The 14619-nt window shown below is 29.7% G+C and overlaps 1 protein-coding gene across 1 annotated transcript; it reads left to right on the top strand.

Annotated features, from left to right (window-relative positions):
• The first annotated feature begins 8383 nt into the window (after positions 1-8383).
• Positions 8384-12364, top strand: LOC114164477. Its single transcript, XM_028049170.1, has 5 exons — positions 8384-8899; positions 11104-11166; positions 11346-11408; positions 11524-11592; positions 11693-12364. Exons 1-5 carry the CDS (start codon positions 8597-8599, stop codon positions 11945-11947), a joined length of 753 nt encoding a protein of 250 aa, XP_027904971.1. The 5' UTR covers positions 8384-8596; the 3' UTR covers positions 11948-12364.
• The last annotated feature ends 2255 nt before the right edge of the window (positions 12365-14619 follow it).

Below are 14619 nucleotides of genomic sequence, written 5' to 3'. Positions count from 1 at the left end.
TTTTACCGACCAGGTTTCGTCCATCTTATTCTCCTTTCCGTTTAAGATAGAAAATTTATATTTTAACTCTTAATTTATTTACTTTCTTTTTATTTTATTTTTATCCTTTATTTTTTTATATGATTTTTTCATTAATTATTTAAAATAATAATAATAATAATACATTAATTAATGATCTATATTAAATTATGTTAAAAAATAAAAAATGAAAACATTAACATTTTAAACAGTTGCTATCTATGTTGCTAACTACCAAATTGAAGGTTTCTATTCTAAAGTTGCTCCAACGTCATATCATGTTTTCAATCACTGTTACAACCTTTTATTTTATGTATTATTATATATTTGTATATATGCCTCGCATATGCATATATATACTACATAAGCTCACGTTTTTCCATGTATCAGTAGTCAATAACTAAAGGAATTTTTCAACACTAGAAAATATATTAATGTTCCATTCTACGCCTGTATCTTTTTTTATGTAGTAGCATGAGTTTGTGTAGTTTTGACGTAACAATGTCATGAGGACAAGTGTCAATTATAGTAACTTCAAAGTTCAGCACACAACATGTATATGAATGTGATATGAATATTACGTATGTGATTGAATATCGGCTCATATTAGAATCACTCACTCAATGAACCTTTTTCTATTTGCATAATTATAATATTATACATTTTTTTAATTATTTGATATTATTTTTCATTATTATCTTTTTAAAATATAAAAATTAATTTTTGTTAAGACTTTATCTTTATAAAAGTTATCAAATGAGGTTAAAAAACTTTTTTTCATACGAAAAACATACAAAAATAAGTTACTGAACCAAAATAGACTAAGCTACAAATAAAGATACCAAAAAAAAAAATCAGTGGTACTTATACGTTTTTGATCCCTTAACTGTTAGTGAATTTTAAAATTAGTCCATTTCAAACGCATTTCAGGATCGTATTTGAGTTATTTATATTGTTTGATACATTTTTTCTTTAATGTTAAGTCAAATACTATTATAAAATGTGCTTGAAATGACAAATAAATTTAACAAAATTTGATTAAAATGACTAAATTTACGTATTTTGAAAGATGAAAGATTAAACTAGTCAAAAGTTTCGAGTTGGACTAATTCCAAAATTGACAAAAATATATTTAATATTTTTTTATTAGTGACAGAGGTATTTATGTCACATATTTAATATTTAATCATGAAACGTAAAAATGTGTAATGACATTTATATATTTTAAAAAGATGTAATTTTTGTTGAGTTTTAGTTCACTGTAAATTTTGAAATTTACGTAAATTTATGTCGGATTTTAGGATGTTTAACGTGAAAGTCTCCATTAATGTCTCTATAATGTTTTTATTTATTTTTTTTTTCTGTAGTGATTGTGACGAGCTTGTTTCTATTTGTATTGGTGATCCAAAAAACATTTTTCTTTCATCTATGTAAGTGATTTTGTGTGAGAGAGATTTTTATCCTATTAGATTGTAGTCCCGTTCTTCATTGAGTTGAGTAGTCAAAACCTTCATTTTATTTTTTAAATTGATACCATGACTATTTAAGTTACATAGAGCGATAGATTAATCTTCTTCTTCAAGCTTATATAGTGTTTTTGGGTTATTTTCATGTTGATTTAACTTTCTTCCTGGAAATTTTACTAAAGTTATATTATATTGGAAAAAAAATTATATTTCAGATTTTAGTTTAAATCAAAATCAAATAACTTTCTAAAATATAAAAAGAAACATCTAAAATTTATGAGACTTGACGTAAATTTATGTTTTCAATATAAATTTACATTGAAATTAAAAATTGACGTAATTTCGATCTGAAAAATATATAATAAAAAATATCTTCTATAGTGTTTGGTGGTGAAGTGATGAGAGAGAAATTGAAGAAAGAAAGAAACAGTGTTACCGCATAAATCCCCACACAAAACATTCATGCCCCCAAGCTTTTTATGTTGAGTATGTAAGGAGAGAAACTATAGAAAATCCGTCAAGGTAAACACAATAAAGAAGAGCGAAATAAATGATAAGATGGAAGACAAATTAATTAAAAGAAAAAAAAAGTAATTATATTAAAACAACTATTTATTTTTCTCGTCTATCTAAGCAACTAGCAACTAAGGATAAAATCTTCAAATATTTTTTATTTATATATCTGTTGAACTGACAGCATTTTTATTATATATATTTTTGCCAATTTTCACTATATTTTACACACGATCCAGTGAAAAAACGTGGCATAACACGTGTACATATAAATGACCAATCAATGGGCTTTTCTTTTCCTTTCACCTACTCTCTGCACCTCTAAAATATTTCAATTTTTTTATAATATTCTCTAACGACCGATAAAAATTTAATTAAAATATTATTTTGTTCTTATCAATTTAATCCTAGTTTTATTTTTGTTAAAAAAATTTATTAATTTTATTTAATTTAGTTTTTTAAAAATAATTTAATCACTAATAATAATGAACAATAATTGTCACATGTCATTTTAGAGTTTTTTTTTTCTTTAATTTTTTTTGTTTTTTTTAATTTTGAATGTTCACGTGTCATCCCAATGGTGTGTCACGTGTCAGAATCAATATTTTATGTTTAATTTAGTTTTTATATTTATTATTTTTATTCAATTTGGTCCCAATTTTGTTTAAAATTGAGCAATTTTGTCCTTTTAGAAATTGAAACCAAATTTAATTTTTATAACTTTAAGCTAATTGTAACCTTAAATAAAAAATATTTAATAAAAATGTGAATTTTATCAAAAACATCATTATAACTTTAATATAAAAATTAAATTTGGTCATAATTTCGAGAGGGACAAAATTATTCTATTTTAAACAAAATTAAGACTAAGTTGATAAAAATAACAAATATAGACACTAAATTGAATATAAACATTGACTTTAACACGTGACACGTTGTTGGGTTGACACGTGTACATTTAAATATATAAATATATATATATATATATATATATATATATATATATATATATATATATATATATATATATATATATAAAACAACAAAGTGATATGTGACCGTCACCGTTAATGATTTAGACGATATTAGTAAAAAATGATCAAATTGAACAAAATTATAAAAATTGTGACCTATTTGAACACAAAAATAAAATTAGGACTGTTTTGATAAAGCTTGATAAAAAGTTAAGAGCAAAAAGTATTTTAACCCAAAATTTTATATCTACTCTCCACACCCCCTAAATTAATAGATTATTGAATTTCAAAATTTGGTAGAAAAATATGAAACATGTTTCCCAATTAAAATAAAATCCATTTTTAAAAGGTACCAAATTTTAAAATTTATACACAAAAGCAAAATTTGTTTTTAAAATAAAATGTACCGAATATCAAAATTCGATACAAAAATGTTATCGAATTTCAAAATCCAATTAAGTAACTTATCGAATTTCTTGATCAAAATTAGGAAAATATTGTGAGAAAATTGAAAAGTTTCGAAGGTGAAAAAAAAATTATTTGGAGGTGGGAAGCCCCGCAACCAATTGGGTTAGAAGGCAACTCTATCCAACAAGACCCAATCAACTATCACATTTCAAAAATGTTGGACGTACCTCCCAAATTCTTGTAGCACCTTTGTAATTTCTTCTTGCACCATCTGAGAAAAATTCTAAATTTCTCTATAAGTTGTAAATATTAATATAATTCCATCCGCAGTCTACTAACATACTATTTACGTTTTATTTTGCTTTCCTTGTTTTCATTTACCTTCATTAAACACTTATTTTCACTTTCTTTTTTTTAATGTCATTTCATGCTTATTTTTGCTGTTCAACATCATTCTTGAACAACAGTTTTTAAACATCATATTTAAAATTTTCCTTTGGTTTTCTCTTTCGTTTTTGTTCAATTTCATCCAATAAAGAAAAATTCACACATTATATTACCTACAAAATCATATGATTTAATATTAACATAAAATAAAATAACATCTAAATACAAACAAGGTGATAAACATGATAAAAAAATACATCATCTAAATAAAAGTCACATTTTATAAAACCTTTATGTATTTAATAAATAAAAAATTAATAAATATTTAATTAAAAATATTTAAATTTATAAAAAGGTTAAGTATGTTTTTGGTCAGTTAATTTTCAGTAAATTTTGGAATTAGTCTATTTTAAACTTTTAGACCAATTTAGTCATTTATCTTTTAAAATACATGAAATTAGTCTTTTTAATCAAATTTTGTTATGTTTATTTGACATTTCAAGCTTATTTTATAATAGTATTTGACTTAACATTAAAGCAAAAATGTGTCAAACAATATAAACAACTCAAATATAATCTTGAAATGCGTACTAAATATCAAATAAACCTAATAAAATTTGATTAAAATGACTAAATTTACATATTTCGAAAGATGAATGATTAAATTAATCCAAAATTTTTAAATTGATTAATTCCAAAATTTACGTTATGAAAGTTATAGGAAAAACATACTTAACCCTCGTAAAAACAAATTTAAACTTTGTAACATGATATGAAGATGCAGGAAGATGTGTAAAGTGTAATACTCAGTTGTTAAAATGTTAACTATCGGATTGCAGCAAAACTCCAGCTGTCAAGTTCAGCTTTCAAGTATGAAACTGTTGTAAGTCAAGAAGATAGGTCACCTCGTCATGATATCTTGGGCTTTATTTGGGCCTTATTGGGTTAACAGTGTGGGGATAGTCTTCTCTAGTGATAAGCCTGGACTTGAATATAAAAACAGCTTTGTACTTTTTACATAATTATATATATATATATATATATATATATGAAAAGACAAAACTACACAAATAATACTTAAGTATAGAGGGATTGCCCTTTTACAGAAATAATTTTGAGTACTCTTAGCTTTTATGTGCAACATTAATAAGGAGTCGTATGTGGATTTAATAATGGAAATCAAATTAAAGAGAGATGAATTGACATTTAAATAGTCAGATAAAAATTAAAGGATGAATTTGATCGATTTTCTTGACATTATTATGAAAATTAAGGGTCAAGGAAACTTTTAATCTACCAGAGAAATTAAGGTTTGTATAGTTAATTGGATTATGTAAAATTGAAGAATGATTTATTACTTTACAATTTCTCATAAGTTACAAAAATTGAAATATAAGTTATGAACTCTATGTCTCTCCACACACCCACAAATGAATATTCATCAAAGACACAGTGTAATGGTTGCCTAGCAGAGAATAATCGTCAAAAGGGATATTTAAATATAAAATATTTTTATCTGATTTAGTTGACCTAGCTAAAGTGAATTTGAATTTGTAGATTTAAATTGAGTATTAAAAAATTCAATATTCACCATATGATGTATTTTTGAAGAAAGTAACGTATCCACCCTTAGTAAAAGTGTTGTATTTTTTAAAAAAGTGACTTATTTTCAAAAGGATGTGAAAGTAATTATTTGATTTTTAAATATATAAAGTGATTGGAGTTAGGTTATTTTATACCATTGTCAGTTTATTAGCATTAAAAGTACTTAAGATGGTCAGTCTTAATAAACGAAACTGCAATTTTTATTTATTTTAGTTAAAATGGAATCTTAAGTTTGAACTTTAATGAAGAAAATTTGGTTTGGAATGTTAGGTTTCTTCAACATACTCCTTCAGAGGCAAAAGACATCATGTGCAGATTGATTTGCAAAAACACGAGTTTAGTCTTTAGTTTCTTTCTGTGTTTTTTCACTTTTGACACTTTTCTTTCACAAATGTTCTTATAGGAATTTAACAATAGAACAAAAAATGAAATATTCTAAAAAAAAAAGGTAATACTTGTGAATATAACTTCTTTACTGGTTTCAAATATCACAGGAGAATTAATTAACGTCTAAATAATGACATAGAAGTGTGCAATCAGCATTATATAGAATTTGTTGACGACATTAATACTACAGTAATAATAGTAATAATTATGAGTCAGAGTTGTTTAAAATAAAATAATATTATAATTATGAATTTGTGATAGGGTTTCAAAGTTTGTGTTGGTAGTGCAAATCCCAATGGTGACAATGAGGCGTGAAGTAGCCGAAAGGAAGGCTTGTCATGCACTCTTCCATTCCAATCATTCACCACTGTCTCTCTTTTCCTACTTCTTTTTTTTTTTCTTCTGGTTTTTTATATTAACAGTATCTTTCATTTTTTAAATATAAAAATAATAAATCCAACATATTCAATTACATATATATCATCATATTTATTTATTTTATAAATCTATATTTACTCTTCTCAAAACTTTTCATTAACCTACTCTCTTTGTCCACCTATTTATTTCAGCACAGTTCTTTATTATTTACCCAACATTGAATCCATATAATTTGTAATTTTATGTACCATTACATTTTTTATTTTGAAATATATTGTTTACAATTTACAACGGATAAATTTTTAAAATAAAAATATTTAGATACGATTTAAATTTAAATTGTAATGTTTATAATCTATTCTTTTTAAAGTGACATTACTATGTATTTGTTTACTTCATAAATTTTTTTTATTATTATAATTATAAAAATAAATAAATTTAATGTAAAAAATTATTTCAATTTTAAAAGTTATTTAAATTTAAAAAGTAAAAAAATAATTATTTTAATTTTATAAAATAAGTGTGTATTCTAAAATGAAGAATTTGTCTTTATTTACTTAGGCCAAAAAATCAATTATATATATATATATATATATATATATATATATATATATATATATATATATATATATGAGATAGGTAGCTTGTGTATATTTTCACGTTTTTTTATTGGAAAGAAGAAAAAAAACTATTGTTATCAAACACAAACTAATTATCACTCTCACATTTTACATGTTTTGTATTTTCCGTACATTTTACATTTGACATGTTTAAAGTTTTAGTTACGGTACCATTAGTTATTTCCATTCTCATTTCAGTTTCAAATATTATCTTTAGCATGAAAACAATATCTTTAAGGTGTCATATCACTAATTTCAATTAGCCTTGTTTATGGTAGCTTGATTGGTTTATTTTCAGTTTAACTTCTACTTAACAACTAGACCAAATACTTATAATTAAATTTTTTAAAATAAAAATTACTCTTTTTAAAAGAAAAAAAATCATAAAAGTTAAGTTTTTAAAAACTTAAAATAATTTAACTCAAACACATCTTTTAGAACTTTTCTTAAACAGTCATTATCCGATTTATCATAAAATACCTTTTGAAATGCATTTTGTAAGGAATTATTTTGTTTCTTACTTTACGGGGTGCATAGTATAATTCAACATTGAAAAAAGAAAAATACATGTTACGTTATAATACATTTAATGATACGTATATTATATTAATTAAGTGTATATATGGTTTCAACTCATGATTGTAACTACCTTGACTATTCTTTTTTGACTCTAAGTGCATCTTGATTTTATCATGAGTTTTTTCCTTTGTTTAAGAAAAATTGTTTTTGTCAATCTTATTTTTCCACGAAAAATTATAATTAAATGGTATAATTGTGGTATATCTTTCATTGATTTCCTCATAATAAATTCCTATAATAGCTTAAAATCATATTTCAAAAAATTTTAAAAATAATGCCTAAAGTTACACGAGAAATCTCATTATCATCCTCAAAACCTTGACTCAAAACTTAGTTTAATGATGTCATGTAAGCTACTACAGTAAGATAAAAACAAAGTTTTTCCATTGTTGTTCCTACTCAATAGGAGGACTTGTTTTCTTCTTATTACAATACTACATTCAATGACACCATGTCTTTGTTAACTTCACATTTAATTTAAAATTTAATAGCTAATTATTAAATAATTTTCCTTGCTTGGTTCTGAAAAGGAAAATAGGAGAGACGAAAAAGAAAAAAATAAATTAAGAAAAGACAAATACATACAAATAAATAAATTATTAGTTAAAGGGCAAAGTATGAATAATTAAAAAACAAATAGTTTTTTTAATTGTAGAGTTGACACGAGATAGATTATAATCATATCACCATATACCACACAATGTAAAAAAATAGTAACTTTAAAACAACAATAAATTGATAAATTGGATGTAATTGAAATTAAAAAAAAAATGTTTATATTGTGAAGATTGCAAAGTGTAATAAGGGAAGGGGGAATAATGTTAAAAAAGAGAAAATGGCATTGGTATGGCAATGCCAGATGTGAGTAGGTGGGGTCAGGGGGAAGAAAAGAGAGGGAGAAAGAGCAGAAAAGAGTGAGAGCCCACAGTGGCCACACCCTCCTACACGACCCAACCCTTTCTTTTAACTAAGAACCAACGACCAACCAAGAATAACTCGAATCTACTCCACCTTCCTCCTTCTTCACCGCCACACAATATCCTCACCCCCTCTCCATTTTATTATTATTTTTTTTCTATTTATTTTTTATTCTCATTTATTATAAATTATATATAAACCTATCCTCCCCTCGCTCTTCATCTTTTCTTCCAATACCTCCGCCACCCCTTTCCTTCTCTCTCTCTTTCTTATACGCACACCAACGCAACACTCACACCACACTGTCTCTCCCTTTCATGACTTGTATCACCCAAACCCCAAGATGCTGAACGACGACTGGGTCAGGGCGGCCATGACGGACGAAACCGTCGTCGTCCAACTTCTCCTACGACTCAAGCAAACCGTTTCCACCAAATCTCACCACCACCGCCCGCCTCTCTCCTGGGGGGTCAAACAGCCGCGCTCAAGATCAAGGCTCACCGCTGCCGTCTCTCGATGCGACGCCGCCCTTTCAACCAGATGCAGTCCCACCACGCCGCTCTCATGGAGCAGCGCCGCCTCGCCATCCGCCACCGCCGACGGTTACGAAGACTCCAGCCGCCAACACCATGCCGCCAGATCCAAGGTTTTCTTTCTTTCTCTCTATTCCTCTCCCCCGCTCTCCGTTTCTTCTGATCTCTCTTCTGTGCTCCGAGTTCCGTTGTTTCACCCAAACACCGCTACGACTGCGCCTGCGCGTGCTCGTAACTCCCTCCGCCTCTCTGGTAGTTATCGGCGGTTCAGATGGCGTAGCGTGCCTCACGAAACATTCTTTCCTTCTGCATGACGTTTCCTTCGCCTCTGACAATTTTGCCCTTAACCTCCTTATTCACAGGCCAAAGGCCAGTGGTATTTTTAAGCTTTAACTGTTTTCCTCTCTTTTTTCTTTTTCTTTTTCCAATCGCGCATCGTTTTCGATTTTACGCTGACATCAGACGCTGACGGCAAATCTGTCAATTTCTCTGTTTTTGTTTTTCTTTTAGTTTTTAAATCGAATTATAATTATTATCCTCCGCGCACTTGTGGTGCTCGCTTCTCATCAAGGAAGATGATTTTTCCGTTCTTATTTTGTTTTTGATTATTTTTTGGGGTTCCTTCGGTGTTCATGTTGATACTGTGTTGACGGAAATGTCTGGGGATGTTCGTGGGGGCACTAGGTCAGCACTGGAACAAAGACTCGGCGTTTTGTTCTAGCCTGTTTTTTTGTTTGGGGTACCTCCTGTCATTCTATGTTCTCCATCGATTGACGAAAACGCCCTTCCAGGTGCAACTAATATTCCTCTCACGCCCTTTTTTTTCTTTTGACGAAGTGAAAAAACAAAACCGATAATTTGTCCACTCACCCATTTTATCGGTGGCCTTAACCGAGATGAGAACACAGATCCCTTTTTTAATATTTATTACATGGACAAAAGTCGTTAAAAAATGGCAGTGGAAAGCGTGGGTATTTTGGTCAATGTAAAATTGGGGTTGTGGACCCCATGATTTGGACGGGGACGGGTACGGTTGAGAAAAGACCGAACCGAATGTGGAGTGTGGAAGGTTTGCTTGGCTATGTCGTGGATAGATGACGACGGGCCTGCGATTCGTTGAAGTTAGTGTCATGAGTTCTGTAAGCTCCTGAGTTAGCTGCATCGCTTCTACTTCTGCCCGTGGCCCCTGCGCTGAAGTGGAAAATTCACATTCACCGTGTCTTTATTGCAAGTACTGCTTGTATTTATTTAAATAATAATTAAAATAATGGTAATTAATTATCCTTTAGGCGATTATAATGGAGAATTTAGGTATATTAGGAATGTGGGAGAGAGAGAGAGAGAGAGAGGTGGAGTTGTTAGTGTGGATGTGAAGCGTTTCTCGTGTGTTGAAATGAGATGTGATAGACAGGGAGAACACCGCGACACACTGCCATTATGAGGTGGATGGGGTTTCAGTATCACGGGGGTGATGGTAGTTAAAGTTGGTGTCTTAAATGGGAAATTAAAATCCTATACATTAGGATTCGGTTGGGTGGGAAATGGGAAGACACGCAGCATTTCCGCCCCCTTGGCCCACTCCACTCCAGGGCGTGCACCATGCCCTGCACCTGCACCTGCACCCGCACCCGCACCCGCACCCGCACCCGCACCCGCACCCCTATATCTCTTTTTCTATTCTCTACCGTTTGCAAAAACAAAATTACAACCTAATTTCAATTCATGGGCTATTGGGCTACGTCATGTGACCCTTCCAAACGCGATCGTCATCACGTGCCGTCGCGTGCGTGCCTACGCTGATTTGTCTGAGAATCGGTTTTTGTGCGATTATGATAAAAATAAATAAATAAATTATGGACAAGTTGGGCTTTGATCAGCAAGAATTATGAATGGGCTATATATGGGTGGGCCCGAGGGTGGGTGAGGGTCAGGATGGCCAATGGCCTGAGACGTGTCCCATTACACGAACAGATGGCAGCGATGATTGATGGAGCCGAGCGACTTCCTGATTTAAATAATTACATATAAATTATTATTATTTGTTATCATAAATACTAAAGAACTAGCTCCCTCTCCAGCGACCTTTCTATATGTTTTCATTTCTGCATGATCCCAGCGTCGATGTCTTCTCGGTCATCTCATTCTACCCTTTTCTTTGGCTCTTATGCTGAGATACTCGGTCTGATTGAAGATTCTCTTATATTTAATTTTTATGTTTACGTTCTTCTGTTGCTTATACCCTTATTTTCGACTATGATTTTGTCGAATGTTATTCATGTCACATCTTTCTAATCCTTCATCATCTCACCAATTTCAGGCCACTGCCACAAGTGGATACACTGGCAACTCGGCTTCTACCAAGAGGTGCAGAAGAAAAAAGGTAAAACTACACTTTATTATCTTAGTAATTGCTGCCTTTATTCTCTTTCTTCGAAAGATTCCAGAGATCGTATATCGTGGTAAATGATTTCTGGGTTGAGATGCCGTTGCCAGTGGTCTTTCTTTGGCTCTCCAAATACCGTTTACGAATGCTAATTGCTGTTTCTTACTCATTTTTAGACCTTTGCTGAACTAAAGGAAGAGGAAAGCTCCCTGCTAAAGGAAAGGATATATTTGAAAAAGGTATCTCCCTGGACTTGGCATGGCACATATTTTCAAGAAATATAAATTTTAGTTTGTCATACATTAACTGGGGACTAAATGATTCATGAATATTGATATCACTCTTGCTTTGCAGGAAATTGCAACCATAAATGCAAATTTTGAGGCAGAGAGAGCTAAAAATGAGAGTTTGAAGAGGATGAAGGTGTGTTCAAATTCAAATGCCCTCTCTACTTTTTACGTTTATAGTGAGTCGACCACATAGGATTAAAACTTAACCTCAATTTTCTTTTTTGAATTTTCAGCTGGATATCGGATCAAAATCTCGGAAGAATCCAAGTTCAACATCTGTTGAACCACAGCGTATGGTTGCTGGTCAACCCCATCAGAGAATAGTATCTGCGGAGGCCCTCATACGTACCACTCAAGACGATACCCGTTCACAAGCATCGGAATCTAGGCCAAACGAGATAGAATCAACCGGGGAAAAGTTTTTCTTGATACCGGATCTAAATATGACGCCATCGGATGATGTTTCTTGCACTGACGCTCAATGTTGAATGAGTTGAGACCTTTTTTTCTTTCATAGTTCAGAACGCAGAACTCTTGAAACAGTTGCGCTGTTTGTGTTTGGGGAATCAAACCTGAAAAAATGTACAGGCCGTTTTGGAGGCTCTATCCAATAGAAAACCAATGGACAAGATGGTGCGCCAGAGACGTTTCTTGGTGTGACTACCAGTTCTTGTGAATTTGGTAGTCATATATGGGAAAATTTTCTTTGGTACTCGTAGGCAATTAGGCTGTAGAGTAGAGATATGCTAAGGTTGCAGGTTCCGCCCATTCCGAAATTTCCTTAAAGCTTGTAAGATGTACCATTCTTTTGTAGGTTAAATCACTTGGATTCCCCCCTTAGAAGGTATCTAAAATTAATCTACAATTCCATATTTTTATTCATCACTTCCATTGGTTTCTTTTTTGATAATATATGTGCTGTGAAATTCATGCCTCTCCTGGAAGTTGAAGGGACAGAGATTGTTCATATGGTTTTTTTGTAGGATTTTCGTCATTGCCACGGTGTGCTAGATTCGCTTATCTCACTGGTGGCTGACGAACACAATATCCTGGCGCCGTGTAATATTATTCTATTTGATAAACGACACCCCTTCCCCCTGCCCAAACTGTTTTACTTTATTAAAGATCTAACCTCGTAAATTTCAGCACAGTGCAATAGAGATAAAAGCATGCATCCAACCAGATGCATACAGTACTAGTGGTCCCATACTTTTACTTTGTATACAGTACAGGGAACTGCTAACCATGCTTGTTTGTGAGGTTAGATCTTTTACACACTTACTTTTCACCACACTTAAGTTCATCATCTCCTTAGATTTTTTTATTTATTTGTGCAATGAAGTAAATAGGAAAGGATTAGGGGGCTCTGCTTGTTAATCTTCTTTTTTTCTCTTTCCATTTTTTGGTGAAAATAGAAAATGTTACTGAGAACATCTTTTTTCATCTTTCGAGATTGTTGTGAAAAGTGTGTCCAAAACAATAAGCCAAGTCGTTTTCGACGTTATATGTAATTTCGAAAAATGAAGTGATTGAAACCGAGGGCTCGTCTAATTTCAATTACAAGTTTTGTGGGATCAATCATTGCATAACTATTTTCATTATGATTTTAGCAGTGAATGGAAATATCCATCAACATTAGTGGTATATTTAGAAATTGGAGGCCCACAATGTATATTTTTTTTTTACCAATGCCATGCATGACGTGGTATATCAAAAGTTTAGAATGCGATATATGCGGCGTATAATACATAGTCTGGTATTGACAATTTTATCCCCGCAACCTATAAACAATATTTTATATATTTGCTTTTTAGTTCAAGTATAAAAGTAAGCATTTTGGGTTTATTTGTAAATTATTTGGAGATTTCGAGATTTGGAAAGCTGAAGTTTCTCCCTCGGGTTTTTCTTCGGTGGCTGTGGCTATATATAAAATAAAATGCAAGACGTTATGGAATTTAATTTTTCTGATGTAAGACAAGTTTTTTAATTGATTAGTATTCTGTCCAAAATAATGTTTGTTTTTGCTTGATGCCCTTGGTAAACTTAGTAGTGTTTAGACTGATTATATGTGGTATGTAAATATCATCATAATGAATTCCTAGAATTAGAATATTAAAATGTAAGCATGTATTTTTTTTTCTTTAAGCTTTGTTTCTGTTTTTACTCAAACAAAACATTTTTTTATGTGTATATGTATTTTTTAAATATTTATAAATTATTTAAATTTTAAAAATAGTAATGAAAAATTGAAAAAAAATAAAAGATACATATAGTTATAGATAAAACAAAATTTTATCACTTTGATAACCTCAAATTTTTCTCTAAATAACGTGAGAAACTTAATGAAAAAGGAAGAAGGACTTTTGAAAAGGTTCCACAGAGACTTCGATTTAAAGAGAAAGACTTATAAGTTAGGAATTTTCAACATATTATATATATATATATATATATATATATATATATATATATATATATATATATATATATATATATATATATTTATATATATATATACACTAGTGTATGTCTGTGTATACATTTTTTTAATATATATTATATTAGTAGGTGATAATATTGTAATATTATTAAGTTAAAATTATATTTATCAAAAATAAAGTGAAATATATCAAAATAGATGAAAGAATAACCATCAATCAATAAAGAAAAAGAAAAACATAAATAACTAATGTTATAAAAAGTTTGTAAAATAACGGTCAATTTTTAAAATTTTAATAAATTATTATATTTAAAGGATAAAATTGATATTTTAAAATGTAAACATAAAAAGAAAAATCTCTTTATATATTAATATAAATATAAAAATGATTCAAACGGTAAATAATTTTTTATATAACGAATCGTTGTTTGAGTAACTATCTAAATTCAAAAAAGTAGTTATTAAGATAATAAAACTGAAAAAAAAAATATTGTTAATAGTTATTTAAATTTAAAAAATAGTAATTGAAAAGATAAAATTAAAACAAATAAAAAATATTAATATATAGTAATAAATATATAGTTTCAGATAAAGTGTCCAGGAATCATTGATAGAGCTACATTATAATATTTATTGATTACTTGGTATTTTAACATCACTTTTTTTTTTTATTACTAATTGACACTCTCTCTTTTACTATTTACTTTTTTAAAAAAAATATAT

This window comes from Vigna unguiculata, chromosome 9 (genome assembly GCF_004118075.2).
Source record: "Vigna unguiculata cultivar IT97K-499-35 chromosome 9, ASM411807v1, whole genome shotgun sequence".
In the NCBI taxonomy this organism is placed as follows: domain Eukaryota; kingdom Viridiplantae; phylum Streptophyta; class Magnoliopsida; order Fabales; family Fabaceae; genus Vigna; species Vigna unguiculata.
The sequence above is the reverse complement of the archived record's forward strand: the minus strand, read 5'-3'. Positions and strand labels throughout refer to the sequence as shown.